Source organism: Drosophila mojavensis, unplaced genomic scaffold, assembly GCF_018153725.1.
Source record: "Drosophila mojavensis isolate 15081-1352.22 unplaced genomic scaffold, ASM1815372v1 contig_74, whole genome shotgun sequence".
Taxonomy (NCBI): Eukaryota; Metazoa; Arthropoda; class Insecta; order Diptera; family Drosophilidae; genus Drosophila; species Drosophila mojavensis.
Window position 1 is genome coordinate 8,781,429 of NW_025318899.1, and position 22,299 is coordinate 8,803,727.

Genomic DNA, 22,299 nt, shown 5'->3' on the forward strand with positions numbered 1-22,299 from the left:
TTCGGGCGTTAGATATAGCGTATAGCTAATAGTGCTAATGGAGCTACAAACACATACAATTACAATTAACTAAATAATATATATGTCTTGAAGAACAACAATTTAATAGAGAAAAATCAACGCTCGTGCAACAATTACAATGGCAAAAACAACTAAATTTAAAGATAAAAAACATCGTATAAATTATATTAAAAGGAAAGGTTTAATTTTGAAAAAAAATATATATATTTAATAAAAAATATATATAAACAACATTTATATTTAGTTATATATTTAGCATACATACACATACAATGTAAATAAAATGAAATAAAACGAAAAACTAAAAAAAAACCAATTCCCCTTACTAATTTAATTGCTATAAAGTGGGGAGGGGAAATTCCCCTTGAAAAGGGATATTTTTTGGTACAAGACTTGAATTTTCTAGAGCTAGTGTGTTGCACAATTAACTGTACAATTTGGCAACTCTTGGCAGCACTGTTACGTAAAACGCTTTACCGAGCACTGTCAAAAGCATTTTTCATTTTTCCGAGCAAAATGTCTTTCAATCCTTTCCCTATTGGCACCCAATTGCATGTGGAGACCTGCTTTGGGGATATCATAATCGGCGAGGTGGTCACCTACGAGCACAGCGTCAAAATGTTGATATTAAGCTCCCCGAATAAGGACAATCAGACCATTGTGAATTTAGACTTTTGCAAGAACTTAAAAATAATAGGCGAGGCCAAGGCAGCAGATAAGCTGAGCGAGCAGCCCGCTCGCCTCAATTTGACGCGCGTATGTAGAAAAGTGCCTCCAAGGGGGCTTTGACTGACTCGCTCTTTATCGCAAGCTCTCTCTTTATCTATATCTTTCTCTCTCTCTGTTTGCAGTTGGATCAGCGCCTGCGGCAGACTGTGGAGCAACGTGAGCATGTGCTGCGCAGCCGCAACGAGCATGCCACACCACGTGGCATACAACTGTATAATGTGCTCTCCAAGCACTTCGGCAACAGCGAGCTCTCCTGGAAACTGAACGACATAATAGTGCTCCAACAGGTGATTATTGCGCCGCCCTATCGCACCTGCGATATCAGCAGCAAGCAGCCACTGCCGAAGCTCGTCAGCTACGTGCAACGTCTCGTGGAGAAGTTCAATGCACAGAACGTGGAGGTGCAGGAGCCGGGGGACAACAAATAGAGCAGGCAACGACACTGATATCATCGACCGGGACACTTGGCAACGAAATCAATCAAATATATGTATACACATAAACACAATTTTTATATGCATATTTATATATGTATGTACATCTGTACATCTAGTTGCCTGGCAATTTGTTTGTCAACAAATAATAAGAAAACACATTTCCAAATATACAAAAAATAAGTCTGTATCGCCAACACACGTTTGAATGTACTTGGAGCATCATTATATAGTATATTTCATCTAGTTATATATATAGTCTCTCTAGCGCCATGGCTGATGACGATGATAAACCAAAGAAGCATACGATCGACTCGCTCTTTCGCATTTACTGCAATCATAAGGTCTCTATATAAGTATTTACCTTGCACTACTATATATATATTTGTAGTTGTCTAATCTATATTTGAACCACCTGTGTTCAGGTGATTGGGTCGGACCTAGAAAACCAGGAATTTCATAGTATTCTGCTCTCGCAACTTGACTGCTGGCTGGAGCAGGCCAAGCTGATGCCTGTGCCCATTACGCGCACACAAACCGGGCTAATCTATATGCGCTATAAGTATATCTGCATGTCTATGATATCATTGTAATATTATAAATCTGACGAGGCACGTATTTCCACAGAAAGTGGCGTCTGGAATATGAAGATTTTCTTGAGGTGCTGCAAATACTCTGCTCGGAATCCGATTTGAACTATGAGGAAATGAAAGAAACTCTCGTCTTGGCCGGCGCACCGACTGGCGCTACGGAAATCGTTGTAGTCAAATAAAAATTTTAATTATGTGGTGAAAAGAACGATGAAACAATATATTAATTGGTAACAATTACAATTACAATTAGAGTTATAATTAATTAGAAAAAGTGTATACATATATTTGTTGCCAGCTGTGATTCAGGTTTTTAAACAATTTTGTTTACTGAGTATTCAAGACAAAAGAAGTATATAATAATTATAGTTTACATTTTTTTTTTTTTTTTTTTAATATATACTCCAATAATTTTTTTTCTTTAAATTTCATAGCCGCAATTTTTGATCGAATAGCTTTCTCGAGCACTTGAACATATACATATATAACAAAAACTTTGCAAAAAATAGATAAATTATATTTGTATACATACAATACATAGTAAAATTTATACACTGTTAGCTTCTTAGTTTCCTTCTTGTATAAAGCACATATCATTTTGTACTGACGGCGACTTTTGGCTATTGCAAAGAATGTGAATGTAGTTTGATTTAGACATTACTCATAGATACACACTATATATATATAAAATATATATAATATACATAATATATATATGTGCTTGTGTGTGCATGTGAGCCATATAGTATCTATATAATGACTCTGTAAACAACCGGCGAGTTCTGCTGAGTTTCTGGTTTTTATTTGAGTTGCTGCGCTCTCTGCGCTTCCCTCGCTCTGCACGTTTATCGTCAAGCACTCGACTGAAGGTCAATATAATTAATGTGCACACGATTTTGTATTTCCGCTTTGTTGTGGTCTCACTGTAGCAATCGTTTGTTATTTGATAAGCTCTGTCTGCGTCATGGACATGCAGCTGTGCATCATCTGAATAGCATCTGTATAGATATGGTAGTATATAAGTAAATGTGGCACTTAGGATTAGTATGGATTGCGACTGGGTGAAGCGGGATTAGCTTTAATTCTCTAGGAGTAGATGGTGCGCTCTAGCCAATCGTCTAGGTTAAAGAATGCCGTATCGGAATTGTCTGTATCGCGTTCGCGGAACATCTCAATGAAGGTCTTCACTTTGATGGCGCACATCAGGAAGTCATCGAAGGGCACCTTGCCGTCCCGTGAGCCGTAGCGATGGGCCAGGGCATTCAGCAGCCGATTGTTCAGATGATAGCCAGCCGAGTTGAGTGCCCCACGCAGATGGAAGCCATCGATGCTGCCGGTGCGGCGTACGTCATACAACTTGAATACGGCGCGCCATTTGGCAATGTCTGTTAGGAGAGCTTCAAACTCATCAAAGCCCAGGCGACCCGAACGATCCTTGTCCAGCATGGCGACCATGGAACGTACGGCATCTTTGGAGAAGCCATCGGTGCCGACCATGACATCGCGCATCGAATGATCCAGAATGCGTTTCAGCTCCTGCCAGTCCACTTCCTCGTCGCTACCAGCCACGCTGTCGAAGAGACGCTTGAGCGCGATGCGCTGTGGATCGTCTTCGTCTTTGGGTGTGGGCGGTGGCAGAGCGGGTGCAATACGATCGTCTGTCTCGCCGAAGCCGACCTCGTCATCGTTCTCCTCCATGTTGTTCATGGTTTCGGAGAAGACACGAATTATGAACTCACCCTCCTCGTTGGGATCGAATGTCGAAGGCACAATCAGATAGTGACCGGGCGGCAGCTTGAATCGCGCGCACACCTCACGGGTATTTATGAAATGTGGAGAGCGAGCCACCGAGGCACGATACTTGAAGAAGTGAAGCCCTTGAGGCTTCTGCTCCAAGTCTCGCTCTGTCAGATGGTAAATGGCAAAGCCGATGGTCAGGCAATCGATGCCCACGTTTCGTTTGCTGCGACGATTCTTTTGCATAAGCGCCACAATCACCGTGCACTTTCCGTCGTCGTCCTCTTCGTCGGGGTCCTCCAGCGTGATGACGTACTGTGGATTATGCCAGAAAGTCTCCAAGAAGTTGCGACAGCCACCAGCCGTGACACCAGATGTCCACTCGCCCTCAAACATGGACATCTCCCACTTCCGACGCGAGCTTTGCTCCTGATCCTCGGTCAGCGAGTCGGGCGAGAGATTGCAAATCTCTACCCGATCGAAATGATTGAGGAAGTCCTGGAAAGACATCCAGAACTCACCATCACGATCGAAATTCAAGCCAATCTCCTCCTTCTGGTGCTCCGGAATGAAGCGCCATTCGGGCGAACTATCACTCCAAGGACCGTTCCACTCGGCCTCGTTGCCCCAAGGATTACGCATGCGTATCATGGGCAGCTTGCCCTGACGATTGGGCGTCGATATATCCATCAAACAGACTTTGGTTATGGAATACGCATGCCCACGTATCAGACCCTCGCGCGTCTCAGCCTCTAGCACATGCGGATCCGGCTCCAGGGAACAGCCCATCATCGAGCCACGCTCCGCTGCCTTGGTCATGATACTGAACAGGTTGGGCGGGGCATCCTTGATATCATACCACTCAGTGACACCACCCGTAAAGTCCTCCATTGCCTCACAAGTGGTGCCGCCTAAAGGAGAGGATAAGATGGTTACATTAGGTTTATAATAAATAAAGCAAATGTATATTCAAGACCTACCCTTTAGGGCTTCATACGAGCCATGCAGCTTGGCATATGCCTTCTCCAGCAGCGCGCTCCAGAATTCGTTTTTCTCCGTTGAGTGCATATAAATCAACTCCCCATTGTAGGTGGGCAGACGGTCGTCGATGACGACCTCGACCCATTTACCATATTGCCAGAACTTGAAGTGGAAGATGCCCGCGTAGTTCTCCTGGAAGTCCTGATCTGGCGGTATCACGCGGAAGAAGAGCTTCGAGTCTTGTGTCAGATTCGCCGCCGCAGCCAGTAACCAGCAATCGCCCAGCTCACCCTGCTGAACATCGAAGCGTGAGTAGCCCTCGACAAAGAACTGCGGATCGTCCACAATTTCTCCCGGGCGCAACCACTCGATGTACCGATCCGGACGACGCGAGAACATAAGCGAATCATTGTTGGCCGGAAAATCGGGATCTTCGAATAATGTGTTGTTGGACACACAAGATTCGCGCAGCGTGGAAAAGTCCACGTTTTGGATGCTCTGCTGGCGCGTGGTACTCGCCTTGCGGCCCATCCAGAACATGTTTTGATTCTCGGGCACCTTGACACTGGTGAACTGCAGCTCCTGTACGCCCACAGAAGGCTCCTCCTCAGGCGTGGGCTCGTTTGGTGGCGGCGCAGATGGCGTTGGCATCGATGGATAAATTGATTGCGGTGCCGGACTTGTGGGCAAGGGTGCATAGGGCATGGGCATGCCTGGCATACCCATTCCTCCAGCCGTTGGATAGGGTAGCGACGGCGGCCCACTTGGATAGGGCGTCGCACTCGGATAGGGCATTGCACTGGGATAAGGCGTTGCACTGGGATAAGGCGTTGCACTTGGATAAGGCGTGGCACTCGGATATGGGGATGCACTCGATATGGGCGCCATCGGCGTTGATGGATATGGCAACGGCATGGCTGGCAAATTGGGATACATGCCAGAGCTTGGATACGGCGTCGCCGATGGCTGGGGCATGCCTTGATACGATGAATTCTGTGCCTGGACCGTCTGCTTCACCACATATGGCATGCCACCCACGGACTCCGATGTTGGATAGGGCAGCGAAGGGTATAGTCCAGACTTCGGCTTGCCTTGCGTGTCGTCGCTGACTTCATTCTTGTTGTAGCCGAGAGCTGCCAAATTGACAAGGCCAATGCCACTGGCATGATAATTTTTGGGATAATTATCAATACCGTACATTGTTGCACAGTTCTTTAAATTTAATTAACTTTTTCTTAAATATCTTTTCTTTTTTATAATATATATTAATCGATTTACGCAGCTAATGGAATTATAAACAACTATTACAGGGAACGCAGATAGACGCTTTTGCGTGAAAAGTGCTGACTCGACTGAGGAAATATACGTTTTAAATGGGAGAAATATCCAAATTTAACTTTCGTATACCAGATGATTCACATCTTAACCCTTGTGTATGCGGATATTAATCCTAATGTAATTTAACAATATTAGGAGTTTGAATACAATCTTTGTTTTAATATATGTAGATATATATGTAAGTATAAATCTTTAATTTATGAATTCAATTATTTAAACTACTTACATTTCATTGTATAGTTTATATTGGAGATTATTGTTTTATCCAATTTTAATTGGTGCTGAAAAATACCCCAAATTCAGCATCAGTGTTAAAAGTTGTAATCAGGGCTGCATAATAATTTTTAGAGTTGCCACAACGGCATCTGGTATATTTTGCTGTCATTTTTGACAAAAGCCGCAAGCCGCAAAAGAAGAACAATATAGAATAGGAAAAAAATAAACAATGCTGCGATATTGATAGCGGTTAAAGAATTTTGTGAAATTTGTAGACATTAAATGTGAAGAACTATGGACACAAAAACTGAGATTCCCGAAGTACCGCTGCGTCCATTTAAATTATAAGTATTTGGCTGTCGTTGCTTTAAGTAAGCCATTTAACAATTTTTCTTTTCTCTAGCACGGCGCATCAAGTTGTGAGCCTAACTGGAATTAGTTTTGAACGTCGCAGCATAATTGTAAGAGAAAATGATAGCGAATCAATTTTAATATTAATTATGCATGATTTTCAGGGCATGGTTGAGTTGACGATAGTGCCAAATAATGACAGTTTACGTTTGATACGTCTCAATGCCAAGCAGCTGCGAATTTACAACGTGGTGCTCAACGATGTTTGCCAAGCTGAGTTTTTTTACTTCGATCCCTTTCAGGATATATGCCACAACGATCCCAAGAGGTTTGTTGAGTCGTAGCAATGCTTGTGGCAGGTCATTTATTCATTCAATTCATTCCAACTTCAGCCGCTCTCTGGAAGTCTTCTCAAAGAATCATTTGGCTGCAGCGCAGATTACGGATCCGGATACGAATAATGGCGAGCTGCTGATTCAGGTGCCGCAAGAAGGCTATCCATTGATTCAGGAGGGTCGTGGTCTGCGCATACGCATTGAATTCTCAGCCGAAAATCCCAAAGGTGGCATGCACTTCGTTATTCCACCCATACCCCCTGATGATGAAATAGGACAGAATTATAGTGCGCACATGTTCACCAACTGCTATGAGAACTCGACCCGCCTTTGGTTTCCCTGCGTCGACAGCTTTGCGGATCCGTGCACATGGCGACTAGAATTTACAGTGGATAAAAATCTGACTGCTGTTTCCTGTGGAGAACTGGTCGAAGTTATTATGACGCCGGATCTGCGAAAGAAAACGTTTCACTACACTGTATCCACACCTGTCTGTGCGCCGAACATTGCGCTGGCTGTGGGCCCATTCGAAATCTACGTGGACCCGCATATGCACGAAGTGACTCATTTTTGCCTGCCCGGCCTGTTGCCTCTCTTGAAGAATACGGTGCGGTATCTTCACGAAGCCTTTGAGTTCTTCGAAGAGACGCTCTCCACACGCTATCCGTTTTCCTGCTACAAACAGGTGTTTGTAGACGAGCTTGATACTGATATCAGCGCCTATGCAACAATGACCATAGCATCGGTTAATCTCCTGCACTCGATAGCAATTATAGACCAGACCTACATTTCACGGACCTTCATGTCACGAGCTGTGGCAGAGCAGTTCTTTGGTTGCTTCATCACCTCGCATCACTGGTCGGACACTTGGCTAGCGAAAGGCATAGCCGAGTATTTGTGTGGCCTCTACTCACGGAAATGCTTTGGCAATAACGAGTATCGGGAATGGGTGCAAACGGAGCTGGCACGCGTTGTCAAGTACGAGGAACAGTTTGGCGGCATTATACTCGATTGCAGTCAGCCACCAGCTCCTCTGCCCGTATCGAGTACGAATCCCGCAGCTGCTGCGAGTAAACAGCAGGAGATTGTACACTACTTTCCCATCAAGAGTTTGCACACGGTTTCACCCAAATATGTAGAGGCGATGCGTAGGAAAGCGCATCTGGTCATACGCATGTTGGAGCATCGCATCGGGCAGGAGCTGCTCATCCAAGTGTTTAACAAGCAACTGGCGCTGGCCACAAATGCAGCGGGTACTAAAATAGGCGCCGGCCTCTGGTCGCAATTGCTGATCTCCACGAACATCTTCATCAAGGCCATCTTCACGGTCACGGGCAAGGACATGTCTGTGTTTATGGATCAGTGGGTGCGCACGGGCGGCCATGCAAAGTTCTCGCTTACCTCGGTATTCAATCGAAAACGAAACACCATCGAATTGGAGATACGCCAGGACTTTGTCAATCAGCGTGGTGTGCGCAAATATAATGGGCCCTTATTGGTGCAGCTGCAGGAGTTGGATGGCACATTCAAGCACACGCTGCAGATTGAGAATACACTGGTCAAGGCGGACATCACCTGCCATTCGAAGAGTAGGCGAAATAAGAAGAAGAAGATTCCATTGTGCACCGGCGAAGAGGTGGACATGGACTTGTCTGCCATGGAGTAGGTTTCATTAGCATTCACTTAAGCACATCAACTTAATGTATTTTCTATTTCACAGTGACTCACCTGTACTATGGATACGACTTGATCCAGAGATGATTTTGTTACGGGATCTAATAATTGAGCAGCCGGACTTTCAATGGCAATACCAACTACGGCACGAGCGAGATGTGACAGCCCAGTTTCAGGCTATCCAAGCGCTGCAAAAGTATCCCACCAATGCCACGCGTTTAGCACTCACAGACACTATTGAGAGTGATCATTGCTTTTACAAGGTCCGCTGCCAGGCTGCTCACAGTCTAACCAAGGTGGCCAACCAAATGGTCGCCTCATGGAGTGGTCCACCTGCCATGCTCAACATCTTCCGCAAGTTCTTTGGCTCCTTTAGTGCACCACACATCATAAAACTGAACAACTTTTCCAACTTTCAATTGTACTTCCTCCAAAAGGCTATACCCGTGGCCATGGCGGGTGAGTGGATCAAATGTTTCTTTTTTTTTCTATCTTTAACTATATATTCTCGCTACAGGCTTACGCACCTCTCATGGCATCTGTCCACCCGAGGTAATGCGATTCCTCTTCGATCTCTTCAAGTACAATGAGAACTCTCGTAATCACTATACTGACGCCTACTATAGGGCTGCTTTAGTCGAGGCACTGGGAGAGACTTTGACTCCCGTCGTATCTGTAGCAATGCATGGTACGCAAATTACCACAGACAGCCTTTCCACGGATGCCAAGTAATTAGAGACGAAACTAATGTGTATGCTGCGTAGACTAATGCCATTTTCTTTTTGATAGACTGGTTCTGGATGAGGTAACGCGTCTGCTGAATATGGAGAAGCATTTGCCATCGTACAAGTACATGGTTTCCGTGTCTTGCCTTAAGGTCATTCGCAAGCTGCAAAAGTTTGGCCATCTGCCCTCGCTGCCTCACATTTACCGCAGCTATGCGGAGTATGGAATTTTTCTGGACTTACGCATTGCTGCCATGGAGTGTCTTGTGGACTTTGTGAAAGTAGATGGACGCTGGGAAGACTTGGAGCATTTGATAAATTTGCTCGAAACTGATCCAGATCCTGCTGCACGTCATGCTCTCGCCCAGCTGCTCATCGACAATCCACCATTTACACGCGAGACCCGCAGCCGCTTAGACAAACCACATCTGGTGGAACGTCTGTGGATCAGCATTAACACATTGTCCTGTGACACGAAATTACGTTGTGATTTTGTCGATCTCTACTATGCGCTTTACGGTACCAAGCGACCGTTTTGCCTACAAGCTTCCGAAACTCAAAACTTCTACAAGGACTTGTTGAAGGAGCCTAATGCGTCAGGTAACTCATTTAAAAAGACAACCGAGCCCAAGCCAATAGACAGTGAGCCCCAGGAGAAACAAAAGCCCTCCATGGTCACTATTAAACGAACTGCGACAGAAGCCTTCGAGGTGGGCGATGAGATCATCAAGTTAGAGCGCAGCGAGGAGATCACCGTGCTAAATGATCCGATTGAAGTGCAGGCTTATGACAGCGAGGCAAAGCTAAATGTTGATGCTGTCGATGAAGCCGCTGGCGACTCTCAGCAATTAACTAAGCGTCTAAGAACCGAGATGTATGCGGATACCATAGACGATAATTCGATCTCGGTGCTAGACGTTGGCGAGACGACACGACAATACGAGAGCAGTTACGACGAGAGCAAGATGAGACCCGATGGCAATTTGAAGAAAAAGAAGAAGAAAGACAAGAAGAAGCATAAGCACAAGCACAAACACAAGCACAACAAGGATAAGGACAAAGACCGTGAGCGAGAGCGCAAGGATAAGGATCGAAGAGACCCGCAAATTTCTCGCCTGCAGACAAGGGATGCTGCCACGCCCGAAACCCTTAGCTCAGCGGATAGCAGCAACAGCAACAGCAACACCCCGATGGGCATGAACTAAGGAAAGGTCGTCGAGCAACTCTCTGTGGCTTGTTGAAACAATGAATTATATATGATAGGTTAATTAATTAGTTAGATAGTAAGATTTTTTTAAAAAGGGCTTTCAGCAATCTATAAAAATGAAAGCATTGCATATGAAAGCTATTTGTATAGCTTGTATTTATATAAAAAAAAAATATACCTTTCCATTTTCCGTGTATTCAGTCCAATGTGAATCCCCAAATCCCTCTCAGATAACAAAATTCCCTAGACATCCAAAAGCTTACGCAAATAAATAGTTTTCGATAAATTGTAGAAACTTGTTCTGAAGATCTAACTAAATTTTATTATTATTTATTTATAATTTAACTTTATCAAGGTGCTGAACATGCAGAAACATTTTTACAATACTTAAAATTAGGCAAAGGGTGAGTGAGATTAACTAAAGGATCGCGTCTTATGTGGACTTCTCCACTGGCTCGGCGGGTGCCGTTGCCTTCGTCTCGCTACCAGCGACAGCAGTGTCCTGCTCGTCGCGCGGCCTTCGCTGCAAATACGTGACGCTGCCGCCTCCAATGCCCGTCGCCGTCTGCTGTTGCGCCTCGGCGGAAGAGGGCGAGGAGAGGATCTTCACCGACGGCTCTGAAGGCGCTGCGCGCTGATGGGCCAGCTGATGCTGATGCTGATGGGCTGTGAGTTGGCGAGTGGCCAGGCGCATCAGATGCGCATAGTCTACTGGCGGATGGTTACGATACTCGGGATGATCCTTGACGTACTGCTCATAGGGCACGGGCACAGGGACGGGCACTGCCTTGACTGGATAGCCAGCTTCGACGAGCGCCTGGAACTCGGCCTGGGTGAGTGGCTTGCCATTGGGTGGGGGCAGGTTCAGCTGCTTCACCTCGTCCAGGGTTCGCAGCTTGTGCACTGCAGCGGCTGTGGGCGTGACACGAGAGGGCGTTGCTATGCCAGTGCCCTGGGAAACATAGATGCTGGACTGTGAGGGCGACGGATGAGCGGGATAGTCAATGGGCTGCACAGTGGGCACAACAGCACGATGTTGGCCATGGGAGACATGCTTGATGGGATCGGGCGGACTGGGATAGAAGTGGGCGTTAGTGGGTGCTGGACTTGAAGGCGGGGCACGCTCCGCATAGTCGGCATAGAGCAGCGCCTTCTCATAGGACTTGGTTGGTGAGGGTGTGGGCAGCTTGTATTGCTTAGTGCGATACTGCTTGGGCTTGGGCACTGGAGTTGGCGACGCCTCCTGGTAGTAGTACTGCGAGGGCTGTGGCTGAGCAGGCGCGCCCGTTGGATAAATAACAGGTCCCAATCGCTTGCCCTCGGGCTGCGGGCCAGGGTAAATGGGCGTCGGTTGCTGGAAGTTGCTGAACTTGAAGAGCGACGGCACGAAAGGCTGATTGTTGGCATCCAGCAGAGAGTTGGGAGTGCTGGCCAAGTAGGCCTTGGGCTGGCGCAGTGCCGGGTGCGAAGTGGGTGCCGGTGGATGCTGTGGAGGTGGCAGCCGTGTCACATGTTGCTGATGATTCACCAGCGTGGGCTCATTGCTGCTGTCCACGTAGGCCAGCGCCTGTTGACCCGCACCTGGTTTGTTGGCGGCCAACAGCTTCTCGATTTCGCTCTCTAGCGATGATTTGGCCAGCGGATGATTGGGTAGCGTCTTGTAGCTAATCTGTGGCTGATAGTAGGCAATCTGCGGGGGCAGGGCAGCGATGAGGCGCTGCTGCTGTGGTGGATGGCGCTGCTGCGGCAGAGGCGCCTGCGACTCCTCCTCCTCCTGTGACTGCGGCAAAGGCAAGTACTTGGGTCCGCCGCGCGAGTAGTTGGGCTGCACCAGCTGCTGCTCGGCCACATAGCGGTCCCGATAGCCACCCAGGCCCAGGATAGGCTCGGCCTGCTGCAGCACTTTGTGCGTGGCTGCGGTGCTGTGCACTGGCAACAGTTTGGGCTGAGGTGGAGGCTGGCGCTGTTGTTGATGTTGCTGCTGATGCTGCTGTTGCTGCTGATGTTGCTGTTGTTGTTGTTGTTGCTGCTGATGTTGCTGTTGTTGCTGCTGACGTAATTGCTCATGGTAAGCTCTTGCTTGCAGCTCCTCTTCGAGTATTTTCAAGAACTGCTCTTCGGGTATGATTTGATATTGTTGCTGCTGTTGTTGTTGTGGATGTTGCTGCTGTTGCTGATGTTGATGGTGGGGTGCAGGCAGTGGCAAAGGCAGTTGATATGCTTGCTGCGCGTAGGGCCCGCCCCTCAAGCCCGGCTGCGGTTGTATGGAGACTGCATACCGTTGCTCCGCCTCCTGCTCCTGCTCCTGTTCCTCGGCGACGGGCGTTGCCTTCTTGGGAGACTGTGTCGCTGCCTTACCTTGAGTCCCAGATGGCAGTGCCTTGGGCTGGTGTCGCTGTATATCTTGCAGATAGACGTAGTGCTGCAGCTAGGCGTGGGCGAGAGACAAAGCGTTAGGGCGTGTCTAATAAATTATGACGATTAAGCTAGCTTGCGGCTAGGTGGGCGTGCGAAAGATCAACGGCCAATGCCACAGCCAAATGGCAGCGTTTAAATGTGGAGCTCCCCACATAGAGGCACAAAGCAGCTGCCACATCTATTAAGATCAACTCGGAGTTGTGAGCTGTGAGCTGTGAGAATCGTGTGGCATCTAAAACTTATATAACACTTGTGCGGCGACTGACAGCAACAACAACAACAACAACAACAACAGAAACCTCAACGGTTGCGGGGTCTTGACTTGAGCTGCTGTTGCAATCGATGCGCAAGTCGGTGGCGGCGTTGGCATAAAACAAATTATTTACATTACACTGTGCAACAAACTAACGATAACGTTTTAGGTCAATGTGCAGCACTAGACTACAGGAGCAAGAGTTGTAACAAGACTAGACTGAGAGGGGAGTGAGAAAGTAAGAGAGAAGTTTTTTAAATGATGAGAAATGAGTGTGGGTTTCCATAGACACACAGATAGCTACTCAGTAGCAGTTACTGGTGTATGGAATTGAAACAGAGAGGGAGTATAGATATGATATGATGAAAATGGAATATAAATAGCCTTAAATGAAACGATTTACTGGAAGTGAAGATCAATTCTCTGTTGGGCTATCAATAGTACAGTCGATTGGATTACTTAACTATATACCATGCTTTAACTACTCTTAGAAGAAATGGTGAGTGCCTTTCTTTTTTTATACGATAATCCTAAAAAGCTGAGTACAACAAGTCTAACAAGAGAAATGGAGAAAAAAAAGTCTAAGTAATTCATAAATTGCTGAGAATCGCATAGAAAGACAATGCATTTATAAGTAGCAGCAGTTGGGACAGAGCAAAACTGAAACTCTTGCTTAAATTTAAGTTGAGCAAATTAGTTAAAATTAGCCGAATGAGATGATCTAAAGCCCAAAATCTGTTGCGCAGTGTCTGCCGTCGCAATAGGCTTCACATTATTATAATAAATAAAACCCAGCCATGTCAAGGCGCCATCAGCAGAGACTGAAAGGCGGACTGACAGACATGGATGTGGGGGGTGATGTGATTATAACATTATGTCAACTTTCTTCCCACGACTGAAGCCAAAGACAGACAACGAACGCCTGCCATTGTCTGCGACGAGTAGAAGAAGCAGAAAAGAAGAAGAAGAAGAAGTTGCTGCTGTTGCAAATTGTGTTGGATGTGGCATGTTGCTGTTGTTGTAGTAGTTGTTGTTGTTGACGCGTTAGAGCAGCACAATAATAATAATTTTGCAATTATTTAGTTTTTAGCTGTTGCTGCTCGTGACTTACATTTCGGCCGCTACAAATGGCATTTATTATATTCGCTTTTAATTTTTTTCTATTTCCATTTTACAGCAATCATTTTTCTTGCACATTTTGTAATATAAAAACATTGTCTTTTGGGTAATTGCGATTGCTTTAATCGCAATTTGTTCCCAAAATGTTGAAAATTGAAGCACAATATTGGTCAAGGTTTGCGCCAAGCTGGGGGCCAGCGAAAGGCTTAATTTGACAAATTCAATACAAGCTGCAATCGTTGTTGTTGTTGTTGTTGTTGCTGTTGTTTCGGTTGCTGTTGTTACAGTTTAACATCCTGCATTTTGCAAAGAATCGTGTAATTCGGTTGAGTCACGCTTAACAAACGCTTCTGTCGCCCCAGGCGAACAAATTTTGACGAAAGAGACAAGCAAATATTGACCCACTACTACGAGTGCGGAGAGCTTTCTTTCCCCGCCCTCCCCCTCGTGGACTCACCTCTTGGCTCTGCTCGAGCAGCTGAGCAGCGTGCGGACGCGAGTTGGCCGCCGCAAAGTTACGCAACTGCGGCTCCTGATGTGACTCGTGCTGCTGGTGCTGATGCGGTGCAATGGGGCGTATGATGAACTGGTTCGGTTTGCTGCCGTAGATCGACTCCTGCCCATCCTCGGGATCGTCAGCGGCTGCTTCAGCAGCCGAACTGCGATGATTCGGATAGATGGGCGTCTCCTTGCTGCTCACCTGTCGCTTGTCTTTGGTCGCTTCCGTTTCCAGCTGCGCGGAGGCGGAGCTGCTGTCTTCGCTCTTGGCTTTGGCATCGAGTGCTTGGCCGGCGACGACGAGGCCTGAGTGGGCAGGAGAAGAGTTGATGAAAAGTGTGTTTATGAGAGCTTTTCACTTTTAATTAGAAAGGAAACTAAAGGTCAATAAACTAACTATATAAACATATATACTCTACATATATAGAGGGCTCAGATAAATTACTAATCTGCTTTAGGTACTTGATTTTTACTATTATTATATTGTGTTGCGCACGTTGCTTATATTTTTTATAAATTAAAAACAGGTTTTTAAGTTAATTTACTACGCCATAAAAATCAATTGTTAAATATTAAAAGGTTCTTTTTATGCAGTGATAAAACGTTTATAACATTTTTATGGCAAATAAACCAAAGGCAGCTTGAGTAGCGCAGACTAAAGACATAATTGAGTTGTTTTGTAATATATTATAAAAAAACAAGAAAGGACTTATTTTTAAAGCACTTAATAATAGTTAAAGTGATGTAGTATATGTGAAATTGCATATATATCTCAATAAGCACTTTTTTATAAAGCTGACTTGACTACTTCTATATGCTGTATGTGCTTAAGTACTTGACTAACTTGACTTGACTACTTTTATATATTTATGTATAGCTCTGATCTCTTGAATAATATATGATTTCCATAAAAATATTTAAGCACAGTTCTAAACGAATTTTATGTTCAAATCTGTTTAACAAGTTAAAATATTAGAAATATAATAAAATTGCAAGCTTAAGCTAAATTTTGACAAGAAAAAATATCAAGTAAAAAAATATATTTTTTCTAATAATAATAATTTTGATTTGATTCTGTTTTTTATACACAAGCCAAATGAAAGAATTATTTGACTTAATTAAAAAAAAAAAAAATAATAATAATAATAATAATAATAAATATAATTGAAAATATACATATATATAAATATTTCAATTCCAAATATATTTAAAAATCTTATTTATTATGCAAAAAGTATTGATCTGACATTCACAAAAACTAACTAATATTTTATGCAATAAAAAAATATGCATATAAAAAACATTATAAATGGCATCAACCTTCAATTAGCAATTTTCTCAGTTAAAAAAAAAAATAGTGGGGATCTTCCCATATTTTCGCTTTTGCACGATTTCAGTTAATTTCCGTGTTTGATTTTGACTTACCCAGCAAAAGTGTTAGAGCCAATATTTGAATTCTCATTTTGTGTCGTTGCTGCAACGGACTAGTAATTGAATATCTTTTGCAGTTGCCTGTTGCTGTTGTAGTTGTTGTGGTTGTTTATTACTTTCACAGTCACTGCGATGTTTTGTTTCGCTTTCCTTGACAAAAAATGCTCGCAAAAACGGATTACTGCATTAAACACATGGCTAACTGCAAATAGACAAAGACAAGACAAACAAACAGTATTGAAAATCACAGAAAACACACAATGAACACTGAACGTTATACGCTTGCTTATTAAGAGCCAAGAGTTATATAATGGAAGTGAAGATTCGACACACAATGCGTGAAATTGAAAAAACTATAAACTGCAAAATTGTCGATTTTAATCCTTCGATGCGCACGCGTCTTGAATCACAGCAGCCTTCACGCTATTGACTGCCATTAGGCTGGTGTACAGCCAACATAAGTTGTGGCTGATGATGTTATTGGCGACGATTTACCGTTCGTTTTGTAGCCTGCCTTAAGTATCTATTGGCAGCAGCAGCAGCCGGAGCAAAAGTCTTGATCGCGCGCGTTGCACGTTCGACAAACGAATCTTTGCCATTGTGCGGGCAACACTTGTATTTATTAAAAAAAACCGCCACAGCACAGACAGAGCCGAGACTAAGACCGAAAGCTAGCCACGAACCGTTGCCGACCTTTGCGGCGGCACAAAGAGAAAGGTTCGACAACAGCAGCAGCGGCAGCAGCAGCAGCAGCAGCAGCTTCTCTATAGACTTCTCTATGGGTTTTAAGCAAACGTTGCAGGGGGCTACTTTGGTTAATTCAACGTTGACGGCCGCAACTGCTAGTTAGGCGCTTGTTTAATGGCCACCCGTGCATTTGGCAGCCGCCTGGAAGCGTTTGCGCCCCAAACACCAGCAACAACAACAAATGCTAACGTGACACTAAATTGAACCAGAGCCACGGCCTGGGCCTGGTCCTGGGCATGGGCCTGCGCCTGCGCCTGCGCCTGGGTCTGGGTCTGGGCCTGGCCGAGGCTAAAGGGCATATTTTGTGTTTAGTTGCTGTTTAGTTGGCTCAAATTGTGCGCATTACATTTAACAAGCTAGCAAATTTGGCTAAGCATTTGCATTTGCATTTGCATTGCATATTTAATAACGCCCAATCGGCAAGTTCGCTGCCTAAGTCTTTCGTTTGACATTTGCAATTGCCACCGGGCAATTGATCAACATTTCAGCGCATGCGTGGGCCAGCCTCAGCCTCAGCTTCAGCATCAGCTTTAGCTTCAACATCAGCATGAGCAGCCTCAACTCTCAACAATTTGGCTCAATTGCAGTGCGATTTAATTTCCAGCTCTCTTACCCAATGCCTAATTGCCTGTCTTGGTGCGGGCGATTGTTGGTTTGTTGTTGCTGTTGCGGTTGTTGTTGTTGTTGCTGTTGCTGTTGGTGTCAAAGTTAACACGGTAGCTGTGAAATTTAGCGCTGAGGAAATCCGCTTAAATGGCCTGACAAATTATAGACTCGATGCCATTTCCTCATCCTTAACAAATTGATTAAGACAATTGCAATCCAAATAAATAAGTTGATAATTAAGCTGAAGATCTTTCTTCTTTTTGTGTGTGTGTTTTTGTTTTTGTTGCTCTGCAGCATTTGCGCAACAGCAACATCGATCAATTGCAGGCAACAGCAGCAGCAGCAGCAGCAGCAACAACAACAACATGGGATTTACTTATTATAAATTCAGCTCATTGTTGTTGTTGCTGTTGTTGGTTTGCTCACATTGTCATTTAGTTGTCTACGTGTTGCTTGTGAAATTGTTGCATTGCATGCTGGACGCAGACAGCAGCAACAGCAGCCAAAACAACGATGCGATCAGCAACATCAACAACAACAACAACAACAACATGGGCAACATCTTCTTTTCTTTTACTACTATTTATTATTATTGTATTACAGTTTTTTCTATTTTTCTTCTCTTTATTTTTCCCTTTTTTTGTTTTTGTTGGCTGCACAGCTTTTAATTTCAAACACTTTTTGCAGCAGCCAAGCAGAAGTGCAACAGTTAGCTTCAATCAATGCTCATTATGAAGTTGATAATGATGTTGCTGCTTCTGCTGCTGCTGTTGTTGCTGTTGCTGTGGCTGCTGCAATTGCTGTTGATGCACTCAACTGCTGTTGCACTTCGCAGTTTGGCATTTGCATTCAGTTTTTATTGCTAGAATGTTGTTGCTGTTGCTGTGGCTGTTGCTGCTCTGGCTGATGCTTTTTGCGGCCGACAGTTTTATGCTCTAAATTTTATGTGTATAAATTGTTTCTAACGCGACAGCCTGTTGGACAGTAGTCAACCTTAGCATTTAGCTTATGCATTTGATATACATACTCCGCAAAACATCGGCCAAGATCTTAATTGGCAGAATCTACGCGAAACTATTTCTAGTCGTTGCTGTTGTTGTTGCTGTTGCTGATGCTGATGCTACTGTCGCTTCTGCTGTTGTTGCTCTTGTTAATGAAATGTGCATTGGACAATGCTATTGCACAATCCTCGTCGTCTTCGTCGTCGTCGTGCATATGTCAACTGTGCGGATCGTAACTTTTTGTTATTGTTTTCGGCTAGAGTCGGGCTATGATACGTTAATCATATAGTTGGCCATAATAATTATGGCAAATTTATGTATAATTAAACTGCGACAAATCGTAATTAAAATGCCATCCAAGACGGAGCCTATGGCAGCGTCTATTAGGCTGTAATTGATATATGAGTTACGGGCTTAACTGGAGCTTTAGCTTAAGCGCAAATGTGTCAACATAGAGGTACAATTGTTAAAGCAATTGAATTTATAAACCTATTTGAAATATTTATAAATTCATTATTGCATATTTTTATTACATATTATTAAATAAAGCACGACAAGGTGGGATAAGGTGGGATTATCATATCTTATCGTGCTTAATTTTATATGTAATAATGAATTTATAGATATTCCACATAGGTTAATAAATTCAATCAAATAGGATTGCTGCAACATGGCATATGCTTAATACAGACTTAGATTAGAACTTTCACTTTTATTGTAGAATCAAATTTAAGACTAAACGCACTGCAAACAGGTAGTACCTATGAAAATCTGAGCCGTTTAATACAACATTCCATTGCATACTTTCGAGGGCTGCCAAAATAGAACTATTCTAAATTGTCAATAGACGCCCATAAAAATAGTTTGTATATAATTATATATAAAATATATTTTTAGAATTTATGAATTTTATTGCTTATGCTTTACAGCTTATTTTATAGCTTGCCCATAGTTTCGTATATGCCCAAAAACCTTTAACGAATCCCATAAATCATAAATGTCAAAAAAAACGCTTTTGCATTAATTAAAATGTCTGGAGCCGTAAAAAAAGAGCATTCTAATTTAAGCAATTGCCACACAACATTTAAATACAATTAATATAGCTTGACGTAAAGTCGTTTTATTTGAAAACCAGTCGGGCGTAAAACTGCTATAAACATAAACCAATTCGTGATTCATGAATTGCAAGCCCAATCGGGCGAACCCCCCACAAAGAGACGAGTCTTAAATCTGTATTTGCTCAGCGGCGGCTCTATCTCAATTGGAGTCCAAGTATATCTGTAGTTAAATCCGGGTTCCAGTGAAGCGTGGACCACACAAACACACACACACACACGAGGCACACTCTCGCTCGCTATGCTTATAATTTGCTAATGAGCGTAGCGTCCAGTCAACTGTAGACAATTGCGATTGGCATTACATGTTGTGTGGGTCGCCGGGGCCATAAAAGATCATTTTTGGTCTGAGTTTTTTTTTTTTGGTTCGCATTGTTATATGATTTGCGTTTTCCTGGTTTTTCATTTTGGCCAAGTGTTTCCATTAAACGCAGCCGGGTCCGGGTGATATGATGAATTAATGTGCTTAAGCTTTAAGTACCGCACGCTTGGCAGGTTGATTTTCACTCTGCACTCATAATGTGGAAGCCCATTAAAATCAGAAACGGACAGCATTTAATGCACCCAATCCGCACCATTCGATAATGAGCTAATGTGGGCAGACAGCTGATAGACATGCTTGCATGGCTTGCATTTCCAGCGCCAGCTTGATCTCCGCATGTTGCCAGCGACCTTGCATAAATTTATGATTATGATTTTTGGCGTCTATGCAATCAGCTCATAAAATGTCAGAGGGCATAGAAAGAAAATAAAGGCACAGGTGAAGCTATTAACATGCTACGTGTGTGCCTAAAAATAAAAGAGTTAAGTATTGCTTCACTTAAATCTGATTGCACAATAAATCTGTGACTCCAACTTCAATAGAAAGAAATCAGAAAAGCGTTGCAATAACTCGACTGAAAGCAAATGCAGCCCAAATAGCGGGTTTAGCACAAAAAAAAAAACCTTTAAACAATAAATATAAAAAAATAAATACATATGTATGTATGTATGTGTCGACTAATATAATCATAGAAAATAAACAACAGAGAGAAAAAGAAAAAGATTTTCACACTACAAAGACTCAGCTGCTGACAGCAGCAACTAGCGAGGCATGTAAACTCGTCTTTGGCTTAGCATTAGCAATAGGTAAGCCCCCATAAGCCTCACCTGGCGGGTGCCTTTGACTGCAGCGACGCTTCATTTACATTTTGGGCGTGAGAAGAATGAATGAAGCATGCAAAAATATGACAAACAAAATAGCATAGATATATGTACACACATGAATACATGCATACATGCATATACGTGTGTATGTGCAAGATGTGCTGGCTGCATCTTTCCCAGATGCAGCTGCACCTGGCTGGCTTTAATTAGATCTTGCAGTAGTACTATTTATTCGCACCGGCAACGCCCATGCGGTATCTATGCAAAAATCTACACCTACATCCACATCCAATGCTCTCTTTAAATTGCGTGCCAAAAAAATAATTGCTATCTGCCTGTCTGATGTAATATTTTTATGCAAGTCCAAATCAAACTGATGCGGAAAGAGCGGAAAAATCAACCGTGTGCCACTGCATCTGGTGCAAATAAATGTACGAAATATCATTGAGGATTTCCCAAAGCTCGGGTCAGCTGGCCCTGGTTTAAAATGTGACTGTGACTGCCTGTGGTTGTGTCGGTGTCTGTGGTCGCACAGCAATTAAGTTCTTAGGCATTAACGTGCCTTAAATGCTGCTTGATCAATCACAAGGCTGCCAAAGAGTCGTGTGAAATGTTCACACATTACAGTTGGGCATTAGGCATTGCAATAAGAATGGACATGTACAAATTAATTGCATGCATACATGTGGACTTCAAGTACATGCACAGTTGTGTAAGCCTAGGCTCAGCTTAAAACTATTGTGAATAGGCAAAGATAGGCTAAGATGACGTTACTAATTGTTATCAATACTTATGCTGCCGTTTAACAGCACTGTTTGACCTACGGTTAAATTTCATTCATTTGAATACAGAAAAAAATGTAGACAATGAGAAAAAAGTTAAGACCTCGCGTTACAAAACCGTTGAGATCGTACAATCAAATCATTACCAGCATTTTGGACAACAGATATCATTTTGAATACACACGTAAATGTATGCAAATCCCAGCTTTTGAGTGTCAAGGCTCTTTACAAGAGAAGAAAAGACTAGAAATCAACAAGAAATAAACAATAAACAAAACAACACACGTATACTTAACGATGTGAAAATGTGCAAAACAAAGCATTTGCTTAAATACCAGCAATTAGGCACGCACCCGCACAAAAAGGCAAATAATAATGTCTTAAGACATGCAAGCACTGTAAAATGACATTTCAATGAAGTCGCCAAATGGTTTAATTCAACAACAATTTAGCTACACACACATGAGAAATGCCAATGCCCAGCGGTAAATGCGTAACTTAACAGCATATTTACACCATTAGTGCGTTGGCGCTGGCATTAACAAAAAACTTTTTTGCAGTCTAGCAAACTTGATTCAACTAACATGAGACGCTACCTTGGCATTTAAAATGTGGCAAAGTGCAAAAAACAAAGATTTTTAAAAACTAGCTGTTCGCAACAGGAAGATCGTTAAAAACAAAAAAAACCGTCGCAATTTCTTAATAGAAGCACCAAAAAGTAAGAAACCAACAAATAAACAAGTTGGAGCCACAGATTAAATGTTAATAGCTCCAAAGCCGAAGCTGAAGCCGGCAACAAACGAATCGAAAAACCGGATTTGTGGCACAGAACAATGCGCGCATAA

At 43.5% G+C, this 22,299-nt stretch overlaps 5 protein-coding genes across 8 annotated transcripts; 3 read left to right on the forward strand and 2 right to left on the reverse strand.

Moving 5' to 3' along the window:
* Nucleotides 1–368: 368 nt before the first annotated feature.
* Nucleotides 369–1,381, forward strand: LOC6581843 (LSM12 homolog A). Its single transcript, XM_002007529.4, has 2 exons — nucleotides 369–777; nucleotides 873–1,381. Exons 1-2 carry the CDS (start codon nucleotides 538–540, stop codon nucleotides 1,176–1,178), a joined length of 546 nt encoding a protein of 181 aa, XP_002007565.1. The 5' UTR covers nucleotides 369–537; the 3' UTR covers nucleotides 1,179–1,381.
* Nucleotides 1,287–2,017, forward strand: LOC6581844. The gene is made up of 3 exons (XM_002007530.4): nucleotides 1,287–1,528; nucleotides 1,610–1,746; nucleotides 1,812–2,017. Exons 1-3 carry the CDS (start codon nucleotides 1,457–1,459, stop codon nucleotides 1,954–1,956), a joined length of 354 nt encoding a protein of 117 aa, XP_002007566.1. The 5' UTR covers nucleotides 1,287–1,456; the 3' UTR covers nucleotides 1,957–2,017.
* Nucleotides 1,907–6,141, reverse strand: LOC6581845 (calpain-B). 3 transcript variants are annotated; one of them, XM_015162103.3, is made up of 3 exons: nucleotides 6,057–6,141; nucleotides 4,492–5,625; nucleotides 1,907–4,422 (listed from the first exon to the last, which is right to left on the reverse strand). In XM_015162103.3, exons 1-3 carry the CDS (start codon nucleotides 6,061–6,063, stop codon nucleotides 2,861–2,863), a joined length of 2,703 nt encoding a protein of 900 aa, XP_015017589.1. In that variant the 5' UTR covers nucleotides 6,064–6,141; the 3' UTR covers nucleotides 1,907–2,860. The 3 variants fall into 3 exon arrangements, with proteins under 3 accessions (XP_015017589.1, XP_015017590.1, XP_002007567.1); XM_015162104.3 differs by having other exon boundaries at nucleotides 4,492–5,651; nucleotides 6,057–6,123; XM_002007531.4 differs by lacking the exon at nucleotides 6,057–6,141 and having other exon boundaries at nucleotides 4,492–5,904.
* A 78-nt stretch (nucleotides 6,142–6,219) lies between these two features.
* On the forward strand, nucleotides 6,220–10,651 carry LOC6581846 (transcription initiation factor TFIID subunit 2). The gene is made up of 7 exons (XM_002007532.4): nucleotides 6,220–6,390; nucleotides 6,453–6,507; nucleotides 6,562–6,725; nucleotides 6,790–8,394; nucleotides 8,453–8,865; nucleotides 8,924–9,134; nucleotides 9,196–10,651. Exons 1-7 carry the CDS (start codon nucleotides 6,341–6,343, stop codon nucleotides 10,334–10,336), a joined length of 3,639 nt encoding a protein of 1,212 aa, XP_002007568.1. The 5' UTR covers nucleotides 6,220–6,340; the 3' UTR covers nucleotides 10,337–10,651.
* LOC6581848 (mediator of RNA polymerase II transcription subunit 15) lies at nucleotides 10,634–16,662 on the reverse strand. 2 transcript variants are annotated; one of them, XM_015162105.3, is made up of 4 exons: nucleotides 16,553–16,662; nucleotides 16,052–16,259; nucleotides 14,586–14,932; nucleotides 10,634–12,760 (listed from the first exon to the last, which is right to left on the reverse strand). In XM_015162105.3, the coding sequence occupies exons 2-4, from the start codon at nucleotides 16,086–16,088 to the stop codon at nucleotides 10,772–10,774; spliced, it is 2,373 nt and encodes a 790-aa protein (XP_015017591.1). In that variant the 5' UTR covers nucleotides 16,089–16,259; nucleotides 16,553–16,662; the 3' UTR covers nucleotides 10,634–10,771. The 2 variants fall into 2 exon arrangements, with proteins under 2 accessions (XP_015017591.1, XP_002007570.2); XM_002007534.4 differs by having other exon boundaries at nucleotides 10,634–12,766.
* Between the last annotated feature and the right edge of the window lie 5,637 nt (nucleotides 16,663–22,299).